This window comes from Thermobia domestica, chromosome 4 (genome assembly GCF_964235325.1).
Source record: "Thermobia domestica chromosome 4, izTheDome1.hap1.1, whole genome shotgun sequence".
In the NCBI taxonomy this organism is placed as follows: Eukaryota; Metazoa; Arthropoda; class Insecta; order Zygentoma; family Lepismatidae; genus Thermobia; species Thermobia domestica.
This window is the reverse complement of record NC_137457.1, coordinates 294,128,912-294,155,243: the sequence shown is the minus strand read 5'-3', so window position 1 is coordinate 294,155,243 and position 26,332 is coordinate 294,128,912. Positions and strand designations below refer to the sequence as shown.

Sequence of the window (26,332 nt, the reverse complement as noted above, 5' to 3'; positions counted from 1 at the left end):
TGATGTTAGTATTTAAGACGAGTTTTTATTTGGGTGACATTTGCATTTCTATGAGACTCCAATGGATGGACACAATTGATCATGAAATGATATGTTTATTTAAAATAAGATAATGTGTTGAAAATAGCTACACCTAAAAACCAATCAAACACAATATTAAAAATTAATGCCACAATTGAATTAATAATGGACAGATCTTACCGATATCAGATAATATTAATTACTCAAAATGTATCATAAACTGTCGATAAATTTTATATCCTCTCTTATTATTAAACATCAGATAATATAACGGGATGACAAGACCTGGTCAAGGGAATAACTACCACTTTTACACAAAATAACATTACTGCTGCGACAAAGTTGTATCATCTCGGTATGTTACCGGATGGTTAGTAATCAGGAGATTGTAACACCGGCTCTGGAGTTTCTCTGGAGTTTCTCTACGCACTAGCATTTTAGGGATTAAGCTACAGTTGAAATGTTTAAAGGAAAATACTTCTGATTCTTTATTTACAAAGAATCACTGATTTTTACTACATTTCCCCAGGTTTTTTTAAATTAGTGGTATAGGTCCATCAAGCGCTGTTTTCCTGGAGGCCGCTAGTATGGGATACGGACAAAATCTCGCGGCCGAAACTTCGTCGCCCAAAATCTCGCAGATCAAAACCTCACCGCCCAAAACCTCGCGGACCAAAATCACACTTGGCCAAAACCTTGCGAAATGAAACTTTTCCTTAAAGTTTATCCAATGAGTTTCTTAATATGCAATTCCATATTACAAATCCTACTACTACTACTACTAATGATAATAATAATAATAATAATAATAAGAAGAAGAAGAAGAAGAAGAAAATGATGATGATGAAGAAGAACAAGAAGATTCAAAATACCGTGAGAGTGGGATTTCTCGGGATATTCCCATTTCCTCCTACTTTCTTCATTCCATCATTTCCTTAATCATCATCATCTACGTCTCTTTTAATCTACAAGACATAATCCAGGGATGTAAAACACAGATATTATTTCATACTTTCATAAATATTATTAGACTTTGTTAGAATTCCCTAAGGTCTCCGTCAAAGTGAAATAAAACCTTGCCAGGCTCAAACCCCATATATGCTGAAAATTTGATCGAGACCAATCGAGTGCTTCAAGAGTTATTAGTCACAAACGCAGCCACTTTCATTTTTATGTATTTCTATATGTCTCCCCCCTTCCCCTCCAACTTCCCGTCAAAGTGAAATGATAAATAGAACATCCCAGGCTCTAATCTGATCTGTATGGCAAATTAGATCGAGATTGGTCTCGTGGTTCAAGAGTTACTAAGTTTTATTTATGTTTAAATACCAACCCCTCCCCTTCGTTGTGCCGTCAAAATGAAATTATAAAGTACATCTCAGGCCCGAACCTCATCGATGTTGAAAATTTGTTCGAGATCGGTCGGGTGGCTCAAGAGGTATGATGTCACAAACATAGTCATTTTCATTTATATATATACAAATTTTCCAAGCACTCGTTAGAATTTTTCTTCTCATTATTTTAGTGCAATTATGTTATTACACAATATATACATATAGCAATACATAGAGCATTCTACATCGAAGAAATCCGTCCTGACGACGTTTTATACTGACGACATTTCTTCCCAGGCGAAATTACGTCCCGCGTAGTTTAGACCAGGCGAGATTCTGTGTCCAAAGTTCAGGATCGCGAGGTTTTGGCCAGGCGAGGTTTCGGTCCGGCGAGATTTTGGGCCGCGAGGTTTTGGTCAGGCGAAGTTTTGTACCCAAACCCGCTAGTATGTTAACATTGTAGCAGAAGTTTTTACCGAGTTGCCAACGTCCAAGAGCGCTCCTAAACTAGGTAGACTAGAGACAAGACCAGAATGTAATCGAGAGGGAGAACCAGTATCGGCAGCAACTAGTAGGTGTTGGTAGTACTCAGTCTCTTATTTTTCTCAAATAATGGGGATATGAACAACAGAGAGAATTATGATTTCAGAAATAATAAAAACTGCTCTCTTCTTTTACTGTATATTAAACAAGACAGATCGATATTAAGATGCTTTGAAAACAATAATAATAATACCAAATTCTTTAATGGATGCTATACATTTGTTCTGTGTCGCCATAATCAATGGGAATTAATTACTTAGTGTACTAATTATTATAGACTAAAACTTTTCTTCAAACGCAAGTGTAATGTTTTACTGCAGTGTATGTTATTTCTAAGTAACTATATCATATTTTAGTATGACTTTGAACATTGAAGCGAATGAGAATGCCGACTGATTTTGCTTTATTTTCTGGTTCTTTGTCGAATACAAAGGAGATAACTAGATAAGAACAGCGGTTAAAAGGAATGTTAGGTGGTGAGGTCAACGCATATGCACCCCACAGATTTCGTGAATTATGTAGATTTTGCTGTACTACAAGCAAAACCGAGTGGAGCTATTTTACTTGGAACGCAGACTATTGCAACATACGGTATTCTGCAGTTGGTAACTCTGTTGTAGAGATGTTTTGGTAGTAGTTTAACTTGTGGCCACGACGCACTTACCATTTGTCGACCTATAGGAACATCACTGTGTATCACTGTGTGGGGGCACTAGAGGGGCCAAGAATTTGAGCAAGGGGGCCTGTCCACCCTGGTCCTCCCTTGGCTTCGCCGTGGTGTGTATTTTTTGTTAACAAGAATTTTAGAAATGATCCCAGAAAATGGATCAAAAGATTGCGATTTTGCCCAAGAATTTTAGGAATTATCAGAAAAATCACGGGCGTCTCTGGCGGGGGGACGAGGGGGACGCGTCCCCCAATATTTTGAAGTACAAAATATTCAATGTTTTATTCTAATTTAACTTATTTACTAACGACAGAATAACATAAATAATAATAATAATTACATTTGTTTCTAATATACTGTAATATTCAGGCTGTGAAACCATTATAACAGAGTTCTTGACATACCTTAGGGGGTCCGTGGAGGTAAGCAGAAAGGTAACAAATGGAATCGAAGATGATAAACAGGTTGGACTAGGTGGTACAATTTAAATCACTTTCTTTGATGTCCTCCCTCCCCCAAATTTTACATGCCAGAGACGCCAGTGCTAAAAATCCATCAAGATTGCAGTCTTAGGTAATATTTTTTTTTTTTTTTTTTTGGATCAGGGTAAAAACATTTTGAACAGCCCCTAAATCGAGTTTTCGTATGTTTTACGGACTAAGGATATCATACTGAGTTAAGTGATAGTTTGGGTTGGCAACACTATATGTAGTTCTCCAGATTTCACCCTTTGAGTTACTTATGGTACAATTTGTACCATACGGGTGTTTCATGGTACATTGCGTTATTTCTCTTCTATTTGAGCTTTTTTGTCCGTTTTTTTTTTTTTCAAGTCCAGAGGCATTGTAGAAGACATTACGTATGGTTTCAGACCGTCCTGCGTCCAGACATAGGAGGTAATGACGTTATACATAATTTTGAAATATATATTTTCTCTTATGAAGCCTATGTTCATTATTTTTGGCGGGCTTATTTTTGAACGTAGAAGATTGAAATTTTTCTGCACAAACATTCACTTCACCGAGTAGTATTTACCAGATTTTTTTCTCAGATTTCTGCGTTAAAACAGGGGGGGTCCAGAGGGGCAAAGGGTTGAAAAAAGGGATATTTGTACCCCAAAAATTCCGTTTTTCGTCATTTTCCCGACTTAGATACATGATGGAGACACGTGAGTCATACCGTCTGAAAGGCTGTTCTATTCTGAAGAAAGTGATCTGCAAACCATGATCCTAGGGTAATTAGGGATGTCTCAGGGAATTTTTACAAAATATCTCTCTGTATACGGGAATATGGTACATTGTCGGTATATATATTTTTGGCGGGCTTACTTTTGCACCTAGAAGATTGAAATTGTCCACAAATATTCAGCCTACCTAGTAGTTTTTATCAGATTTTTTTCAGATCTCTGCGTTAAAACAGGGGGGTCCAGAGGGGAAAAAGTTAAAAAAGGGATATTTAGAACCAAAAAATCCCGTAATTCGTGATTTTTCCGCCTCACATACATGATGGAGACACGTGAGTCATCGTCTGAAAGGCAGTTCCATTCTGAAGAGAATGACGGTCGGATTATTATCCTAGGGTAATTAGGGATGTCTCAGGGAATTTTTATCAAAATATACTTCTGTATAGGGGAATATGGGGTATTGTCGGTATATTTTTTTTGCGGGCTTATTTTTGCACGTAGAAGATTGAAATTTTGCACAAACATTCACTCCACCGAGTAGTATTTACCAGATTTTCCCCGATTTCTGCGTTAAAACAGGGGGGAATTGAAAAAAGGGAAATTTAGACCAAAAATCCCGTAATTCGTGATTTTCCCGCCTTAGATACATGATGCAGACACATGAGTCATACCGTTCGAAAGGCAGTTCTATTCTGAAGAGAATGACGGTCGAATTATTATCCTAGGGTAATTAGGGATGTCTCAGGAATTTTTTTCCCTAAGATCATGGTGTTTTGCGGTAATTTGGGGCATTGTGGAAATTCTTGATAAAATTTCTCCCGCCTTTACTATTCAAGATAGAAACTTGAAATTTGGTACACACATTTAGTCTACCAAGTAATATTTATCAGATTTTTTTTTTTTTTTTGAGATCTCTATGTTCACACAGGGCCGCTCCAGAGGGACCCAAAGTTTGAAAAAAATTCCCCCCTGAAATTATCCCTTTGACATCACTTTTCCCTCTCCTGGTATATGGTATGGGCATGCAAGTGATACCATTTGAAAGCCAGCTCCATTCTGAAGAGAATGAGGTATGAACCATGATCCTAGGATAAATAGTGACGATGCAGTAGCTGCTTGACTGAAAGACTGAAAAATAGCCCAAAAAGCCAGGATCCCCGGGCCACAAAATTTTTGAATGGCCCCTAAATCAAATTTTCGTATTTTCTACGGATAAACACATCGTACTAGGTTAAGTGGTAGTTTGGGTTTGACTACACTTATGTAGTTCTCCAGATGTAATGCCTACAAGAAAAATTTTGACTAAAATATAATGGAGCTTTTGATCCAAAAAAATAGAAGCAAAAACCAAATGAATAAAACAAACGTAGTTGGCGCTTCCTTTAATATAGCTAAATTAATCTTATCACATAACTTTTCGCAAAGGAATTGTATACTTAACGATCTAGGAAAAATTTGATAAGAAAAGGGAAAGTTTTGGATTAGTCGAGGGAAATTTTCTTCAGGAAACCTACGAGAGTACGAACACTGTTCACAGCTGAACCGTTAGGGTAGGTTGATCTGTGTTTTGAAGACGCGTGCAAGGAAGTTTGTCTCTTGTACTATTTTCTTCTGAGTTGTTTTAGTGACACATTCTAAATGACAAATCTGGGTTATTTTACAAGAGAATTTGTTATTAATGGATTATGTGGACCTCTTGTTTTCATTCAGAAAGAAATAGGAGACGTAAGTTGTGTAGTATGGGATGCTGCTCTAGCGCTTGCTAAGTATCTTGAAGTAGAAGTAAGCCGTGGAAATTCAATAATAGAAAGAAAAGTACTAGAATTAGGAGCTGGAGTAGGTTGCGTTGGTATAACAGCTGCTTGTTTGGGGTAGGTATTTTTTAATTCGTATTTACGCACAGATTAAGAATACAGGGACAAATTTCTGTAAAACATTTCCTCGTAGAGATAATATCCTAATGCCTTCTGCGTTCTCTTGTTGCCGGATGCCGGTATTCCACTTGAAACATATAGCTTAAGTTTAGAAGTACTCCTCCAGTTTCAAACCTATGAAAAAGTAGTCAAAACATTAAAAATTGTTAGGTTAGGTTATCTGGTAAGACTTTTGACGGCATTACTCGAGCAGACGGTTCTACCAGATTTTGACACATTTCTTACTTTTCAGGTTAGAGCTTTGTATTTCTTTTAGCAAAGCATTCACTAAATGAGGAGCTCCATTACTATTTGCAGATTGATGTCAGGACGGCTCAGTATAAATACAGTGTGGATATATGGCATAAAAAACTACGGTGCATACAACACGAACCAACTTGTGCTAGGTGGCCACTAAAAAGCACGAATGCTATCGAACCCAATCAGGGCAGGGGCGCAGCAATTGGGCCTCGAGCGTTAACGAGGAGTTGCGTCCGTATGGAGCAGGCACGTCAGCGACGGGGGAATACACATAAACAAGAATAGTTGAAGAACACACTTAGGCCTACACATTAATACGTTCACTATCACTCAAAATCCATTTCAATATGTTGTGCACTGGCAATAATTACTTACATTCACGCTCTCATTCCTTCACGAGAAATGTTTGACATTTTACCTATAAATTTTCTATTTGGTAAAACAGTCTGCTCGAGTGAACCCGTTCTCATAAAAATTTGATACATTCTCTTCATTATTCTTATATAATTCTGTAAAACTCAATGCGGAAATGTCACATTTAACGCACCGATTCGCCATCCTTTACGACTACTATACTGCTGAATCATAGAAACTTTGCGCGTCTACAGATAGTATTCACTACATATCTTTTCTCGTATTAAACATGACTTTACTGCCAAACTTACACACTTAAACATCACATAAGAACTCCAAATCATCATTTCTTAACTCATTACTCCTGTAAATTTTCCTAATTTTTTTATAAAAAATGGAGGAGCGTCTCTAAACTTAAGCCAAACAGATAGGGTTGAGGAGCACTGCTAGAATTAATTGTTCAAAAGTTACAAATCTTTTACTAATAGCAAGTTCTGTGATCTAATTCTCGTGACACCTTCCCCGAACTGCGTAGGATGTATGCCATAATTGATACAGCCTATCTGCAAACTAATGTGCCATTAAAACAATTACTCATGAGAAAAACACGCACTAGCTTTCTAGGCTGGTCCGTACATTGCGTCTCTATTTCGGTTCATCCTAGGATGAAGCTAGGAAAACCACAGGGCATGTCAATGACGGTGTGTATCTGAATGAAAATTTGCGAGAAACACTTTAGTTGGCAACTTTCAAGATGTCTTTGCATTACAATTGCATAGTAATGAGTCACACTTTTAAACGTTTCTATGTTCGTGTTACTCCTGCTAGATGAAGAAATTTTTAAAACATTATCCTTCTTTACTGAGTTAACACAACTTAAAAGTAAATAGAAGATAGAAAAGAAAAGTGTCTCTGTATTCTTAATCTTCAACAGTTTTAGTTCAAACCCGCATAAAAAAGCTAGCTATTTTATTGTACAAAAATTTGTCTTTTAATGCTTTAAAATATCTTAGCGATTTTACATATTTTACTAGCTAGACTATCCTTGCATGTTGGAGTATGAGCTGAGAGTTCGAAATAATTTACTAAGACATCAATAACATTGGACAATGTCAAACAATATACCTATTGCGAACAAATTAATTTTAAAGAACACCACACTGTATGCCACAGAAAACATTTTGTAAACCTACAAAACCCAAAACATACCTTCAAACACAATAGAATCAAGAAATAGAACACTAAAAGAAACTGTGAAACCACATGGCAGAACTTTGTCTTTCTGCGATGAGCTTTTGTAAGTCAAAAGTTTTATGCAGGAGTTCTGCAAAAAATTTCTGCAGAAGAAACACTTGTGATTCCTCAAACTACGCTTTACGCGACGTAAAAAGCAGTTCAAACTATATTTATGCGAGTAGTCCGTCCATTTAAGACATCTACACATAGCAGGCATGTTTCCATACATTTACATATGATTAGTGTGGTGTAGTAAAAACAAAGAAAAGAAAAAAAAAACATGTTGGTGGATTTTTCAAAGATTGAAGTTCGATGTTTTTATTTTCGGTAATAATATATGTGAACGATAAAAAAAAAATCCAAAAATTAGAAGTAAAGAACGAAAAGGAACCAAAACAAGATACGTAAAATATATTCCATTATTTTTATAAAGAGAGACCTGTGTTCTTGAACCTTCCAAAATTGTAGGGTTTAAGTTCCGCAGATACCTGCACAAAATTACACAATTTACGAAGAAATGAAGTGGATTATAGGCTACTTCGAGACAGACAGAGAAGTGGAGATCATTGTCTCTGTTTTTCCTTAAATTTGAATATGTGAAACTTTGAGAGAATCTAAGAACAACACATATCTTGTTTTAGTTTATAAAAGATATGTACCAGAGATATTGCCGTCAAAAATGCTATACAAAAGTTATAAATTGCAATGTATATTTAAACTTGTACAAAACGGCAAATACTAAAAAAAGAAAAAAAGCTTATATATATCTTAATATGGTAAATGTTTATTCTTCCATATTATCGTGTGCTGAATGGAGGGAGTGAAACACCGAAAGATCATCTTGCCTACGCCATTGCATAAAGATGATTATTCATACAAAAGACACACAGCAACCTGTGCAAAGTTGTCACTGCAAGCAATAATTGTATTATTCCAGATCAGATAAGGCAATGCTGGTTGAGTCAGTCAATGGAAGGAGGCACAGAGCGACGGTGGGTAAGCGCAAAAACTTATTACTACGAAAAACACGTACCAATCTGTGCTAGGTAGTCATTACAAACAAGAATTGTATCTGGGTTCCGGTAGATTTACGGGTAGTTTTAACACTGTATTATGATGAGCGAGCTGAACATGCTACTTACATGCACTTTCAACGTTTATTTATTTATATATTTTGCCCTGTTTTTCTTTGCTTGAATGTGTTATGAGATACGATGAATTTGCACTAATTTCGAGATAAAAAGAAGACTTTATGCAGCAAAAACTCATGTGAGCGGTCGCATATATAAGCAATAATGCGGTTTAGTGAAGCAATAGTAATGATTGCATGTATAATCTTTATCTTCTCATAGTAAATACAGTTTTGCTACTTGTGAAGAAATTCTGCGCCAATAAAAATTAATAATCTATACATCCTTCTTACATGTGCAGTCACTCATTGTAATCATATATATTAATGACATCTTGTAAACCTACAACAGTTTTGCATTTCAGACGATGTCTTTTTATTGACGATAATAGATTTAAAAAATTAATGAACAAGTGGTTTCAAAATATTTATTTTCTATATGGAGTATTCTTTCGACTTTAAAAATGTATATATATATGCTGTATATTTAATCATTTTCTACATATTCAGATACCATACGTTTCCTAGTTTCTTTTGCGTGGATTATTTATACCAAGTTACAAACGGGGGCTGAAAATAATATTCTTAGTATAAGAAAAAACTACCGTTCCGAAATGTCCTTGTTTAATAAGGATTTTGTAACTGTTTTTTTCTAGGGCAAATGTAACCGTGACTGATCTGCCGGAAGTTTTGCCTTTGCTAGAAAAAAATATCGAAATTAACGAAAAGCTATGGAGTCAAGGAGGAGGTAGGATCCAGGCAAAACCCTTGAAATGGGGTTTTGTGGATTCAGTTGAGAAACCAGAAATTATCCTCATGGCAGACTGTGTTTATTACAGAGAGGTAAGATCCACGATAGAACATTGTGACGTAGTATGTAAGTCGGAACGAGTAGCATAATTGAGGTTAGCCGCGTACTCATCATTTGGCCTTTTTGAAACTCACATGAGAGCTTCCGCTTACTTTAGCACATGTATCTATTCTACTATGCCTAATGTAATACAGGGAATCATCTAACAACGAGCAGGAGGTGTACACATGTTTCTTAGTGTTACCACTTTAGACCAGGGGCGGCAAAATCTGTCATAACTATATTATTTTAAATAAGTATTTCTTGTTGGAAACAAGACTTCATGATGATCGTTGTTAAATTTACTAAACTGTCCTTCTATTTGAATACTGCGTTCACAAATCATGTTTAGGTCGCATTAGTTTAAAGTCACATAGATAGTGCTAAAACAAATGGGCAAACAAATCCCAGCATTGCGTTCATTAGCGTTCATTTGACCATACAAAGTACACAACTTTGTACATATGCGTGATTGTTCTTTAATACAAGAACTCGATTCTCGAACAGCATCGAACACCTGTTCCGGGAGCCCGGTGGCTCAGTGGTAGAGCGTTCACCTCCGGTGCTTGGGGTCCCTGGTTCGATCCCAGCTCGCGCCGTGTGGACTTTGTGGTAGACAAACACCGTGCTGGTGGGTTTTCTCGGAGTTCTCCCGTTTCCTCCCACTTTCTTCATTTCACTCATCTCTCGTGATCACCGTCCCCTTTAGCCTAACCGGCATAACCAGGACATAAAACTTAAAGATTTCATTTCATTTTCGAACACCTGTTCCACTTAATTAATTATCACAGTTTTGACATGAAAACTAGGCGCAAACCAGTTTCTTATCATTGAAGGTTGAAACAAGATTTTAAAAAAATAACAGATGCAGAAGGAAAATCAAGAAATAAAGATAAAAGAGCTAGTTGCACTGGAATTGCAAACTGGTATACTCAGATTGAAGCTGGATATTGAATTCTATAAAAATGATTACCATCTTTCCTCTGGAGACGTGTTTGCGTTATCTTTCACTAACATAATAAATTATTATTTATAGAAAAAATGATAGACAAAACGAGAGTGTATTTGTAGTGTTTAGGTCTTTTTGAGTGCGAGTGCTATTTCGCTCCCCTTCGTTGTTCATGATGGAGTAGCGTACTTAAAATCGAGGCTTTTAAGATTTGTTTTTTTTTTTTTCTGGAGAAACATGGGGGTGGCAAATTATGCCATTGCACGGGGCAGCAAATTGCCAAGTGCCGGCCCAGCTTCAGATATCTTACGTGTTGCAAAACAGGTGTTTCCATTATTTTGATAATCATCTTTCTATACATAAGTAAAATTTGTTCAATGTGGAGCGTGGATATGATTAATAATAAAACTACAACTGACCAAAGCAGTATATATATATTTTAAGATTATATATTCGTGTTAGAGTTTCGGCTATGTAACTTAGCCTTCCTCATAGCCTTCCTGAGATAATGTGTCTGAAGAAGGCTATCTTACATAGCCGAAACTGTAACACAAATATATAATCTTAAAACATATATATACTGCTTTGGTCAGTTCGAGTTTTATTATTAATATTGAATTTTCCAAAGCTACTGCTACCTACCGTTTCCCTTGGGTGCTGGCTCCTGAAGAACTCCCTAAGAAAACAGCTGATAACAATTCTGGTCCAGGTTCATACTCTGTTTGGACGCTAATTAATAATATTGAAATGTAACAAGTGATTTGACATGAGCCACGTTGGTGCTTTTGAAACTCAGGTTGTATAATACTTACTTTTACATATACACGCATACATATACGCAACTGGCAAGCCGTCTGCTCGCAGGAATTCACACACACATGAATGAAGACGATATTTACTTAGGTAAATTCCTATTTATTGAGTATGAATATATGTGGGTACGGAGCGAAGTATATATATATATTACAACAACACACAGAATTCTCACTTTATAGAGCTAAATGCTCAAACAGAAGGAATTGCACTGAGGCAATCGAATAAACGAAATGAAGAATAAATTTTTAACACTGCATGGCAAATGTAGATATGCGCACACTATTTACGAACACTAGAAGCATAGCCCTTGTTTAAATATCACTTGCACTATAAATTGACTCTTCGCACTGAGTCGAGACTTTCACTTTGTAACAATGATAAGGGGAAAGGGGAAATGTTGGAAAAACGCTGGTCAACAAAGTATCTTGACTCCAAAAGGACGCTACGTATTCCGGAAGTATCTGTTTGTCTCTTTTCTTCACACCCTATCTATTAATATAACACCACAAAGTTTTTCATACTATCACTTCTTGCTATTACTTCTTCTTATAACCAACTTTCTTTGCTAACTCCTTGCTTCCACTCACTCTTGGGAACAACCCGTTTCGACACTTAGGGTTGACAATGCAGTCTATCGAATAATAAAGAAAAATGTTAATGTTTTCTGCATTCATACGCAGTGCCAATGGGTCGATGTTATAATAGAGAACTGGCAACATTTTAATTTGGTCCCGTGAGAAAGAAGCTTGGAAAGAATATTTAAAAAAAAGTGTAGCAGTCTAAATCGATAAATTCTTTCCATGGTTATAGGATTTTTATGCACTACTGTTATACGTGAAACAGTTCAGTGGAAAGGAGCGAACGATGGTAATTGTATGTATGAGTCATTCCACCTACGACTCCTGCAGGATATGAACACTTGTTCTCACGGCAGGAAGGAACTTCGTATCCAAAAATTTTCCCAATCTTAATAAATGTTATTATGAAAAACGTATATGCGGAACAGTCATGGTGACGAAGACTATAAGTTGGAAACTATTTTAAGGAAAGAAAAAAATAAGTTTGCTGCGACGAAACACTCTGTCTAGACGATAAGAGTTGCATTGAAAAACAACAAGTTCTTTTGTTCTATCGTGAGAAACGATAAGATACGACTGAAGAACACCTGCATATACAGAAAGAATTGAAGTTCTCACCAGAAAGAAAAATAGCTGTTCGTTTCTATGAGTAAAATAATAATTTCGTTGCATGAATAAAAGTTAAAAAGAAATACACTGGTCGTCCAAAAACATAGTTTTGGCAGACGGTCACACTACAATGAATAATTTAGAAGTGGATATGATGGAAACTTGGTAGTTGTGAACAAACTCCATGGTCTCGACGAAGACAAATACGTTACCCAATGTTATTATTATTATTATTATTATTATTTACATAATACGGACACTAACTCGGATACGGAAAAGGGGGCGCGGTGGCTCAGTGATAGAGCGTGCACCTCCGGTGCTTGGGGTCCCTGGTTCGATCCCAGCTCGCACCGTGTGGACTTTGTGATGGACAAACACCGTGCTCGTGGGTTTTCTCGGGGTTATCCCGTTTCCTCCCACTTTCTTCATTCCACCATTTCATTTATTTCTCATAATCACCGTCTCCTTTAGCCTAACCGGCATAACCGTAGGACGTTTTTAGTCTCCTAAGCGCTGTTTACTGGTAACTTAGTACACACCTTTTGTCAGGCTATAAATAACGTTGCCATGACAGGTAATGAAAAGAAGCAAGAATGTCCAAATAATATTACTTTTCGCTTTGTCAATGCTGAGTGCCTTTGTGCGTAGCACTCAAAACCAACAATTAGATGGAAAGATCTAAATTTTTGGATAATATTTCTGTTAAAGCCTACTGACCCTACAGTACAATCCATTGACACTTTTACAACTTAGTAAACATACTTGTACCCAAGTTTCTAACAATGAACATCGTGGCTAAGTAACATGTCTCATTGTTTCTTAAAAGTATCGAGGCTAAAGATAAAGACGAAATCTCTGTACTGGAAAATCAGATTTATACGAAACATGGAGAGTGCTAAATGCGGTTTCTTTGAAGCTTTGGCCTTTGGCTAAAATAAATCAGAAGATAGCATTCACTTCATCATTGAAAATCATCCAGTGGAGTCTGTTGAACTCAAGGATAAGGATGTCCCCAGTTAGAAGAAATGTTTCATGGTAACTTTAATTTAAAGATTTATGACTTTTCATAATACATGTCACAAATTTTCTTTGAGGCTTAAGAATTTCTGCCAGTGCCAAGCTCATTACAATATATCAGTTCTGTTCGACACCTCTGTATGCATCGACTTTCAAGCTGAAGTCGATTTTATTTTAGTTTAGCGTCCCTTCCAGCAGCGAGGCTATATGAGACGTGGACCTACAGCTTAACCAGAGTGTCTATCGGTCAGGAAAATCATGAAAAAGTTACGAAATCAGAAAAAGTCACAAAATTTAGCTTTTGAGTCATGATTTTTTAAAATCAGTACAAATATAAGTAAAGGCTGGAAAAAATTGTTCTATGAAACGTCAAAATTCATCGCCAAAAATGTCTATGGTCGGCTTAGACTCTTCCAGATCGCGAATACGTGTATATGTACATCATGTATATTTAGATATGTAATTTTAAGATTAGTGGATTTGTGAGTGTTTGCTGTTCGTTACCGGACAAAACAGACTACATACAGTGAATGTATTTTGAATATGCAATGAATATAGAGATAAGTGCTAAAGAATATAGGTACTATTATTAGTTTTTTGAATGTTCCGAAATGGTTTGGTAAAGAAAAGGTCACGAAATTTCATTTTGGAATTTTACTAGACACCCTGTTAATGTGGGATCCAAACCACATGAGCTCCTGCCAGGAATCAAACCCGGGCTTCCAACGCCAAAGGCATGTACGCTAACCGCTTAACCACGAATGAGCTCCAAGTTGGAGTTGAAATCATCCCTCCTACTCCCTTTATCCTTGATCGATTTTAATTTGAAGCAATAGGGATTATTAATGGCAATAGAATATATAATATTTTAAACTTAGATGCATTATTTGTCTTTATTTTCTTTTCCAGTCCATTGACAGCTTAATAGAAACCTTACTGTCGTTGAGCGGAAAGGAAACTGAAATCATTCTGAGCCAAGAATCCCGTGAATCTGAAGTCCAGAAAGAGATATGGGCTGAATTTATGACCAAACTGAAGAATGACTTCACTGTAGATGAGATACCAACTTCAAAACAACATCCAGACTTCTCCAGTCCAGACATTCATCTGTTGTGTATAAGAAGACAGTAGGGAACCGTATCCTTTGACTTAATAAATACATTCCATTCTACATATTATATTGTATGCATATTGATCTAACAAAACTTGGTTTGAGTAAAGTGTATTTGTTGTGCAGTTGTAAAACGAGTCATATATATATATATAATGTAAGATTTGAATTAAGCAAAAATCGAATCAAGCTAATGAAATTCAATATAGTAGCAGTATTTTCCATTGTTATCTAATGTAGACAATATTTCAAGGGGCTAGGAAGAGGGAAGGGGATTAAAGTAAGATTCGTTTTATTATTATAATAAAAGAACTACGAAACATTCCAAATGTATTATATTTTGGGAGATTCTGTATATTTTCAGCTAGTTTTCAACATTATTTCCATTGATGTTGAAACATTTGTCGTATCGGAAGACAAATTTTTGAAGACCTGTCATAGAAGTTTTTCGCCTGAGAGGCCAATTCGTCCTACACAATTTGGTGAAGAACACAACATGAAGCTTGTGTAAAATTCTCTGATAGCAGGGAAATGGTGACTCTACCGCACGCACAAAATCGTTAGTAATTACAAAGGGTTAGCCTGATCGTGGTTCATCATGAATATTCTCTCACTCTTCCTTAAATTGTCTCATCCACTTACGAACTTTGCTATCACTCATGGTGTTTGGATCATACACTTCACAGATTTGGTGATGCATTTCTGTCGGTGTCATATTTCTAGCAGTCAGGAATAGAATTACTGATCTTATTTTACAATAGACGGCGGACCGCTTGATCTTCTTGAACTCTTGCATTGCACGCTGCTGATGCTATTCCGAATGGCGTCTATTTATAATCAAAGGATATCTGAAAACGCTTCACAAGTACAAAAATCTGTATACTTAGATATTGCCAAGCGTACCTTACTCTAGAATCATCTTTCGTATAAATAATGTGCACCAATATAGGCGAATGGTTTACGCCTTTGGTTCGCGTAGTCTAGAATCAATTTTAGTTAGGGCACGGAATTTTCGTTGTTGATTCAGAATCATGAAGGAAAAAATTGAAATGAAATCTTTCAGTTTAACGACCTATGATCATGCCCTTTAGGCTAAGAGAGACGATGATTAAGGGAAGTGAATGATTATGGAAGAATTAATGGAATGAGAAAATGGGAGTATCCCGAGAAAACCTACGGTCACGATCTTGCCCACCACAAACTTACAGGGATGGGGATCGAACTAGAAACCCACACACCAGAGATAAGCAATCTACCACTGAATCACCATGCCCCCCCCCCAGAATCATGAAGGAATTGGGGGAGCTTCAAATCAAGAGGTACTAAACTCCAGTCTAGAAGCCACAAATAATGGCAATCGAAGCCAATGTAACCACGCTTCACTCAACAGTAGCCGTTCGTCCGACAAAAGCCCATCGTGGGCTAAAGGCTGAGAAATTTTAATCTAGTTTACTAGTAAATACTTAAAAAATACATTGTAACAGGTCAGGTGCCTAATACCTGAGAAGTATTTTACGTATGCTTGTGCAATTAAGTCTTTAGTTTTTATTTATACGTGGTAACGCTAATCCTAATTCACAATCTATTCTTTCACTTCAATTCCTTATTTATTTTTTTTTCAGTTTACCATTTGCCCTTCAGAACCACAAAGGAAAGAAATTGATCATCCTGTCATTGCTATATTACCATCCTTTAAGGGCAGCAGGAAAATGTGTTAACTGCAACGCTAGAATCCAGGAATTTTCTTATTATGACTACCACTCTAAACGTTCAAATTTGGCAACAACGCATTATGGCGTTCTGCGCAAGTTTCTTATCAAAATCTATTTCCATAAATGTAAATTAATATTTAAATAAAATGTGAAACATGACACGAAAAACGGTCAAGCAATATATCTATTTCGTAATAAGATCGTTACTTTAAAATACTTTACACACACAAATAAACATTTCATAAGATCTAACAGCGAGTGCCATCTTGTGTGCTCATTGTAAAACTAATAAAATATTTTCTTTTATTTGTTATCTTTTTCGATGTCAGAAGACACAACCAAATGAATCAGTATCTTGTGTTGTAGCTGAAACATAACTCTACCTTACAGTACAATATTTATAATAAGTAACGTTTCATTGCGCAGTAATTAAGAGAATGAGCTAAAATATGTATTCACTTCCGGGTGGTGATCCACCTTAAGATGAAAGTGATACTGAAACGTACCCTCATCAAGGTTCGTTACGACACTACCAAGATGAAAATTTATGTATATAAAAATGAAGGTAACTACATTTGTTACTTAATATCTCTCTCGATTAAATTTTCAACATAGATAAGGTTCGGGCCTTGGATGCTTTTTATCATTTCACTTCGACGGTAGAACTTAGGGGAGGATGAGAAGGAGGAGGGAGATATATATATATATATATAAACATGATCCAAAATGACGGATATTTGTATTCGAATCCATAGTTGTTGGGATAACTGAGGCGAACAATAACACTTCCGGTGCTGTTTAAATCCAAATTCAGCTCTTTCTGTCCAAAATGAAACGTATTCTCCCTGGGCGAAGAACGGGCACTCTGCTAGTACACTATATGCGTAATGAGATATACCCAAAACTTATGATTAATTCCGAAACTTTAATTTCTGCTTAACTAAAAAATATTGTAGAAAAATGGTAACATATAGAGATCGATAAATGTTATCAATCTGAAAAAAAAAAAGAAAAAAGTGGTATGCTCGAAGGTGACTTCTCATGTGTGGCTCACGAAAAAATAAAACTAATTTTTATAGAGCTAAAAAGTGTCGTTGGTTGCCAATAACAATTGATAGCTTGTATTCTGCTGGATCATTTATTTATTTCGTTATTTTATTTTATTTTAGAAAATCATTTACAAGGATAGTATCAGGTAGTCTAAAAACTTTTATTGAACCTTTTACGCGCGAGATGGCGTTAGTGTATATGAATTGCAGCGGGGTAGCAACAACTGAAGCTAGTAGAGGTGCAAAAATTGCTGCAATTCTAGTACAGATGTAAGACATGGCACCGTGAGAACAAGTGAACTTCCTGCAAAACTGCGCTACATTTTACAATTTTATTTCAATAAAGACGTAAATCCTGCACAGGGCCATGAAGAAAATTTTTCTATTTATGTGCGAGATACGTTATCAAAGGCAACAGCCAAAAGATGGTTCAGATCCTTTCGTTGTGGAAATTTTGATGTCCAAGATAATCCTCGCAGTGAGAAACCAGTCATAGAGAAAGTGGATGATATTCTGGTAAAAGTCGAATAAGACCGGCATGTAAGCTGTCATGACATCACCAATAACCTAAACATCCGTCATTAAATAGTATTAAACTATTTGGAGAAAGCTGATTGGCTACAAAAAAGAAGCTAGACGTTTGTGTGCTATATGATCGAATTTCTGCCTGCGAATCTCTACTGAAACGTAACGAACTCCAGCCATTAATGAAACGGTTGATCACGAGAGAGAAAAAGTGGATAACCTACGGTAAGAATATGCGAAAAAGGTCGTGGTCGAAGCGAAAAGAAGCACCACAATCTGTGCCAAAGCCCATACTGACGTCCAAGAAGGTTATGTTGTGCGTTTAGTGGAATTGGAAGGGCATCGTGCATCACGAACTGCTGCCTCCGAGGATAACGATAGACTCAGACCTGTACTGTTGACAGTAACCATGATTGCACTTAGCAATTCAAAAGAAATGACCGGAACTGGTCAACAGAAAGGATACCTTAAGGCACACCGACAGCTCTAGATTGCATACAGTTTGAACGACCTATCAGAAAATGAGAGAACTTGGCTGGAAGGTTTTTAAATGGATCGAACGTGTAACCAGGACCTGGCACCATCAGACTATGATTTCTTTCGGTCTCTGCGGTACTCACTGAATGATGTTAAGTTAATTTTAAAGGGGTCCTGTGAAAACTGCATAGCTTTTTATTTTTATTTTATTTTATTTATTTATTTTTTTAACCAGAAACTACAAAAGTTCAATGACAACGGGATTGTGGTGTTGCAGGAAAAATGGTAGGTCATTGAACAGAATGTGCATGTGGTTTTAGAAGGTTATTTCCAAATCATAGTAAATGTCTTCTCAAATTTGACCTCCAAAGGCTTAATACTTCCTGGACAATTTGATATATATCGTACATGATCGATGAAATTCGGCCGATTTTGACCAAAATTGGCATGGTGATAGATCTTAACTAGGTTAATCTACATTTGAAATATTACGGTGTGCAGGCCGTTGGTTCCTGGATTATTGTCTATCAAATGAATATTTTATATCGCGTACTATCGGCAATACTTATCTAGTCTTGACCAAATTTGGCATATTAGTAGATCTAGTATAGCTTATTATGGATATAAAATAATGTACTAGACAGATCATTGGGTCTCTGCTTATTTTGAGTAGTGCTGTTGAATTTTTGTGACATTTGCGGTTTTCGGTTTTTGAGAAAACCGATTTTCTGAAAACCGAAAACCGCAGATGCGGTTTTCAAAACCGAAACCGCAGATGCGGTTTTCAAAACCGAAACCGCAGACGCGGTTTTCAAAACCGAAACCGCAAAAGCGGTTTTCAAAACCGAAACCGCAAATGCGGTTTTCCAAACTGAAACCGAAAAAGCTCTTTTCGAAAGCGAAAGCCGCCCGAAACCGTGTTTGCGGTTTTATAAGGGATTGTCCTTTTCAAAGCAGAAACAATGTTTGCTGTTTTTAATTACACCTTTTAACAATTGTGAAAGCATCTGTCGATCGAGACAAATGTATTGATTTATATGTGTGTTTTTACTTTTTTTTATTTGCTCCAAGACTATTATGGTAATATGTGCAGCACAGTGCGAAAGGGATAATTCGATGGTTGTACAAGTCACAGCTAAATTAGGGTGACAAATAATGACGTTCGATCCTTAGCTTTTTTTTTTTTTTTTTTTTTTAGTTATTTCTTTGACGACACTTTCAATGTACCTTTCGGCTGCAGGGAAGCAAACCCGGTGGACCCCACCTGATTTTCATATATGTTGTAAATTAGACCACCAGGAACACGAATCTGAAGGAATTTTGACATTTCGAATGTCGGAACTCAAGATATTCGAACATAAATTGACCATTGAAGCAAACTGGACCCCACCTGATTTTTATATATTTTGTAAAGTAGACCACAAGGAACACGTATCTGAAGGAATTTTGACATTCCGAATTTCGGAACTCGAGATATTCGAACATCAAGTGAAAACGGAAGAAAACTAGACCCCAACTGATTTTTATATATTTTGTAAACTAAACCACGAGAAACACGAATCTGAAGGAATTTTGACATTCCGAATTTCGGAACTCGAGATATTCGAACATAAAGTAACCAGGAAGCAAAAAGGACACTATTTGATTTTTATATATTTTGTAAACTGGACCAAAATTAGCAATTATCTGAACGAATTTTGACATTCCGATTTCCCGATCTCGAGATACTAGAACTTATACAGTAGTTTTATGTAATATGTATAAAAGTAACGAAGAAAGTTCTGTCGCTTTTTGACCTATCACTTAGAGCATAGATATGTCACCAAAGACGTACCTGGAAGATCAAAAATAGTACCCATCAGTATCAATGACCTTCTGCCAACGTTCGGGATGGGCATGGATTCCTTCGCGGTACAACTTGGTTTGCCGTGAAGCGAAGAAGGTATCAAGTGCATTTAGCACCTCTACTACGGAGTTGAACTGGAGTCCTCTAAAGTGAGTGTCCAAGGAAAGGAACACGTGATAACCGGACGGTATAATGTCCGGACAGTATGGCGGATGCAATAGTGTTTCCCATTCAAGGTGTAGGAAGGTGTTCCGGCTCATTCTAGCTATGTGGGGCATAGCGTTGTCCCGTAATGGGGGAACCCCTTAGCGATTGAGAAGTGTTGGCTCCAGGGTTTTGAGTTTTTCTTGAACACGGCTCAACTGCTGACAGTAGACAGTTGCATTTATGTTCTTCTCTGACCGCCCGGTAGCAGTTCCCGATGCACGATGTCGTGAGCAGTCCACCAAACACACAGGAGGACTTTCTGGAACCGGAAACAAATCATCTGGGACACATAGACCCAACTTGTAGTGCTTCCCAAATTGATGGAGGTGCTGGCGAATGGTTTCTCGACTAACATTGAATGTTAGCACCAGTTCCTCACATGTCTGTTCGGCTCAATTGCTACCTGAAGATCCTCATTTTGTACATGTGTTGGTCTTCCGGCACGTGTGGTGCGTCTTTCGTGAGTGTTCCGTCGCCGTCCTTAAACTTGCTAAACCACCCTTGCACTGTCTGCGTAATCACGACACCCTCACCAAAGCCCTGAGGTATCTTCCGCCCCGCTACAGTGGCGTTTGATCCAAGTTGGAACTCGTACAGCATACACGCCCCTATGACGCTCTGTGGAGGTTCCATATTCACTCCGTCCTTACATACGTTTACGTTGTAACTGAACTTCCACAACCAGGTAGAATGTCGGATATACCCACACCAACAACTGACCTTCGCCTTATCTCCATTCGCATTAAACTCACGGTATGAGGGTCAATTTTACACAGAATTCCACAAAAAGCGACAGAACTTTCTTGGTTACCTTTATATATCTCTCAGGACATAATATGTTTCGTATAAAGAACATTGTGTTTTTTTCATATAACGTCTATATTAAACTTTAAGTTTTAATATCTCGAGTTCCGGAGGTCGGAATGTCAAAACGCCTTCAGATTCGTGTTCCTCGTGATCTAGTTTACAAAATATATAAAAATCAGGGGAGGTCCAATTTGCTTCCCTGCATCCTACTTTTCAAACGAAACAGTTTTCCAGAGTGTACATTTTGCTTCAAACTGAGTTCTGCCCTGGCTAAGAAACGTAAATTCGCTTCTATAAGAGTCTTTAAAGTTGTCGTTCGGCATTCTTGTAGCTTGTGAAGGTATGAATAATTCAAGTATGTTTGTTACAACATCTACAAACGAATACTCATTCATATAGAACCTCCAATACATTACATAGAAAACACATGAACTATACAAAGAAAACCATTGTGCATTAGAGCAGATCTCTTATTAGCAAATGATTCTGCACACGCGCACTACTCAGATAGCCCAGAGCTTGAGCCTGAGCGCGAGTCCAAATTTAACTCAATCGCGATTGAAATTGTCAAAGGTGTAGCGGTTTACGTTGAATATACCGTACCAACACTTTATCAACTAAGTCCTCTTAGATTTTTCTCCAATCCCAAAAAGCGGGTGGTTTTTCGTGATTAAGATATGTTTAAGCGGGGGACGAATATATAACCTGAAAATCGGGTGGTACCCGCTAAAATAGGGTAATAAGCCAACACTCAATAGAAATAAGGTATATCCCTATTTAAGATCACTACACATGCAACTCATGAAATTCAATTTGAAATATCATCCACTTAGACTGACATCTTTTATATTATTATTACTCTTTCCCCATATTTTTAAAAATAGTACTGCCACTCTTTCTTTTGTTAACAAAAAGGCACCACCTCCCTTTCTTCATATAAAGAAAGAAAGAAAATCTCTATCGCAATACACAATTTTATTGTTGATTTATTGCCACTCCGATAAATGTGAATGTTGTGGTTTTGCATGTGTCGACTGGCTTCTTATCGCAAGTCCCAGACACCTGCAATAGTTTATACTAGACGGAAACACCGATCATATTTTATTCTGAATCTTTTTACTTCCCAATAACGATAGCCGTGCCTCTTTGAGAAATTGCAACTTATTATTATTATTATATATATATTTTTTTTATTCTGCCAATTGTAAAAGTATAGAATTTCCCTACACTTTAGGACATTTTAAGAAAAAATACCTTCTTTTCCTTCTGCAAATTTTGATCATTTTTCCCTAAGCCGCCGAGGGAAATTTCCCTCCATCTGGCAACTGAGAGCCGGTGTGGGGAAAGATTCTTTGCTGTTTTCTCGTCGTTACTTGATATTAGTGCTGTAGAAATTTTGACATTTGCGGTTTTCAAAACCGAAACCGCAAAAACGATTTTCAAAACTGAAACCGCAAAAGCGGTTTTCAAAACCGAAACCGCAAAAGCGGTTTTCAAAACCGAAACCGCAAATGCGGTTTTCAAAACCGAAACCGCAAATGCGGTTTTCAAAACCGAAACCGCAAAAGCGGTTTTCAAAACCGACATTTCGGTTTTATGAAATTTCACTTTTCAAAAACCGGTTTTCGGTTTTTTCAAAAACCGATTTCGACAGCACTAATTTTGAGCATTCAATTTCAATTTGAACTTACCACATTAAAAAATTTCACTAAGACGCGATTGATGCAACTCATCCGATCTTGTCTAAAATTGAGGGTAACATAACTTCATAAACTTATACACACATGTTATTGTGGTGTCCATGTCTTTCTTCCTCAGGTATTAGGCATCAAATTTAGGGTTGAACTCAGTGAAAGAATATTTTATATCGCATGCAATCGACGATACTAATTTGATCTCGACCAAACTTGGCACCTGATAATCTTGATGAGGTCAGTACGCGTAGGACATATTTATGGTGTGCAGACCACTGGTTCTCGTGTTATTGACCATCAAGGCTGCATTATGTACAGAATATATAAAGTCACACCAGAGCCATGATTATCGGAGCCTAAGCAATTGAACGTGCTGTACAACAATTGATATAAGCATATCTAGTTATTATACTGTATTATTATATGTGCATTACTGTCCTTAATTTTGAAGAAAGGTGGATTATCCGATGTTACTTAGGTCCACATCAGCTTGGATGATCGTGCCTATACTGTACAAGAACAACAACGATAAGCATTCCGTTTGGACTAGTTTACTTAATACCGGAAATTTCTAAAAGACATATTATTCATACTCGTATTAAGTATTGTAGATTATTTTCGCACAAATAGAATTTTATATAGAGATCTTACCTTTATAGACTAAAGAGTGCTTAAACTATTAAGTCCATTTTCCTTAAGAAGTTAAAATTATTTCTGTTCTAAAGCAACATTTAAACGCTATTTCGCATCCAGTATATAACTGCCTTTAAAAAAGTTTTAATACATAATCAAAATCGCGTTTCGAAAAGTAGTTTCTTTGACGTATCAATACTTGAACAGTTATGTTAGATCAATATGAATGCATTTTTGAACGATTTGTTCATGTTTCTAGAATAATATATTTTTGTAAGTTTTGGAATAGTTAATAAAAACATCATGTAATAATGGTATTTTATTTTGTTTACGATTTCGCCTTATATAAATAAACGAGTGTCATTAACCGCACAATGACAATTGTACATTAGTTAGAAGGTGGATCAATACTTCCCGTAAATAACGCACATTTTTTATGGATATGGATATGGATTGTACGGATCTGGAACGTGAAAATTGAAAGAGAAATACTTTGAAGTTCTCCCACTGTAGTCGCCAATTATTCGATCAGCTGTACCTCTAGCGGCATCAATATAGACTACTAAGCAAAAGAAGGCGCGTGCTTTACAATCCTCTACTTGTGAAGAGCAGAGAGGTGTAGTTAGTTTTTTTCTGGCCAAAATGACAAAACCCAAGTGAAATTTACATATAAAGAAGACCGATAGACCGTCCGTTGTGCACGTATAAGGAAGACCGATAGACCGTACCGGCATCTCCAAATGGTGTAAATTCTTTTAAGAGTGTACTGTGAATCTTTCGGATTTGCCACGTACCGAGCGTCCAGTAACAACAAAAAGCGAACAGAATGTTATGGCGATTGAAGAGGCTATTCGTAATGACGACCAAGAGTTTCGTCAACATTTCATAATGATTATGTTGAAGTCAGTTCGGTTGTGCATAGATGACTATACTCCCAAAAGACAGACTTCTATGAACAGTGTAAGAAGTGGATTGATTAGTTTGAAGGAAGATACGGCGCAATGTGATCTCGTGAATATGACACAAGATATGGTAAGGTGGAGGGGAGCAATTAATTAAGTTGACCCCAGCTAACTGGAAAAAGTTTTAGAAGTAGTGTTCCATGATGAAAGAAGTATGTTGAGAGACTTGGCAGCTATGTTGAAAAATAGCTGTAATGTGAGTCTTTACGTTGTATATGTTCTTTCCCTAACGTGTTGTGCATAACTTATTGATCCGCCCTCGTATACTGTAAAAAAAAATAGGGTGAAGCTAGTACGACTATGGTTTTGTAGATGCAGCTTTTAAGAACGTAATACTCAGGCTTTAGAGAAACATGACAGTTTATTAAAGGAACATCTCGGTCAACAGTAGTTAGAAAATCTAGGAATTCCACGAGAATTCAAAGTACTATAAATGACACATTGCTTTAATGACTGTTGAATATTTAATACGGTACGTAAGATACACATACCGACCTCGTTGTTCATATTCCTGTATATGAGTTATATTTCTTTTTAATTTAACTACATTTCAGAGGCTTCCTGTATGCTTCGTCTTGGAATCCAATGAGTGTTGAACACAAAATAGAAACTTAAAGTAACTATGTATACGTAAACAGTAAATGGTAATAGTGTTATTTAATAGCTTTCTCCTGTTAGAAGACTTATTTTCTTTCAAAAGAAGATTGGACGTAAAGATGTAATGGAATTTAATCACTCCGAAGTTTGGACTCTTATTGCTGTTAGGGAGTAATTTAATGGCAAAGAGTAATTCAAGAAGTATTGCACATACTGGATCAAAAATGTGTGTAGTTATATGGATAATCTGAGTGTGTTTAGTTATTTATAGAAATATCTGGTTATTCCTTATTCTGTTTCTCTTCTATACTTGTGGATAACTTCTTCCAGCAATGACAGTTTCACCAATGTTTGATTTAATTATGTTTTAATTTAATTAAGATTTATTGAAAAAACAGATCTAAATATAAATAGTTTTAATACTTGCAGCGTTGTTAATGCCAGACAATTTAGAATTAGCTTAACACGTTAAGTGCCACCTACGTCGCAATACAAACATCCCCTATGGCCAAAATGTATTTTCTTCATTTCTGGTTTGTGTTTAGTAATTGGATCATTTTGATAATTCTGTAGTATCGGTATTATGTAATATAGATACTAGATACTTTTTTGTGATGATATGTTAGTTTCATGCGAACTTTTTCAGATTGTGTCTGGATATTCCCGGGAAAACGTGAATGCATAAATTAGTAACGAGCTTAGTATAGCAGCAACTTCTGCACGCTTTGTTATACTTTTATTCTGTGATTTTTGTCACGCCTTAGTTTTGAATGACTAATAATATATTAGACTTCTGGATAACGTAGAAAGCGTACAACCTATTTTTGCGACTTTGGCTAGAGCCATGAGAGACCACGTTGGACTCAGTTCCACAGGCCATCGCTGTTTCACGTACTACCAAACCGACTGCTATACGCTGCAGTAAGTTTTAATGTAAAAAAGTGAGATCCGTAAGTTACCAAAGGCTATAAGCTAACAAGAGGTTGTGTAAGACCAACGTGGTCTCGCGTGGCAGTTAACCTGTTAAAAAGAGTTTTCAAATTGGTCTTCAGTTACACAATTTTTGGGAACTCAGAACTGGTTCCGTCCTCAGTGGCAAGGTGAAAAGGATTAAAACGGATAGGAGATAAAAGGTGTAAAACAAGGAATACATACCCGTAAAGAATGGATCCTGAAATGTCACGAGCAGAGCGAAGTGCAAAAGGAGTGAACTGAATCAAAGGAAGCGCGGTATCTATGTTACGTCACTATT

The 26,332-nt window shown here is 36.7% G+C and overlaps 1 protein-coding gene across 1 annotated transcript; it reads left to right on the top strand.

Moving 5' to 3' along the window:
• Positions 1-5,288: 5,288 nt before the first annotated feature.
• LOC145684193 (protein N-lysine methyltransferase METTL21D-like) lies at positions 5,289-24,991 on the top strand. Its single transcript, XM_081756224.1, has 3 exons — positions 5,289-5,619; positions 9,298-9,484; positions 14,370-24,991. The coding sequence occupies exons 1-3, from the start codon at positions 5,387-5,389 to the stop codon at positions 14,589-14,591; spliced, it is 642 nt and encodes a 213-aa protein (XP_081612350.1). The 5' UTR covers positions 5,289-5,386; the 3' UTR covers positions 14,592-24,991.
• Positions 24,992-26,332: the final 1,341 nt, after the last annotated feature.

Bases quoted from the DNA above. Each gene is read 5' to 3' on its own strand.
- LOC145684193 (XM_081756224.1), top strand. From the start codon at position 5,387: ATGACAAATCTGGGTTATTTTACAAGAGAATTTGTTATTAATGGATTA. The intron at 5,620-9,297 runs GTAGGTATTTTT...GTTTTTTTCTAG, and splicing joins ATAACAGCTGCTTGTTTGGG to GGCAAATGTAACCGTGACTG. The intron at 9,485-14,369 runs GTAAGATCCACG...TTTCTTTTCCAG, and splicing joins ACTGTGTTTATTACAGAGAG to TCCATTGACAGCTTAATAGA.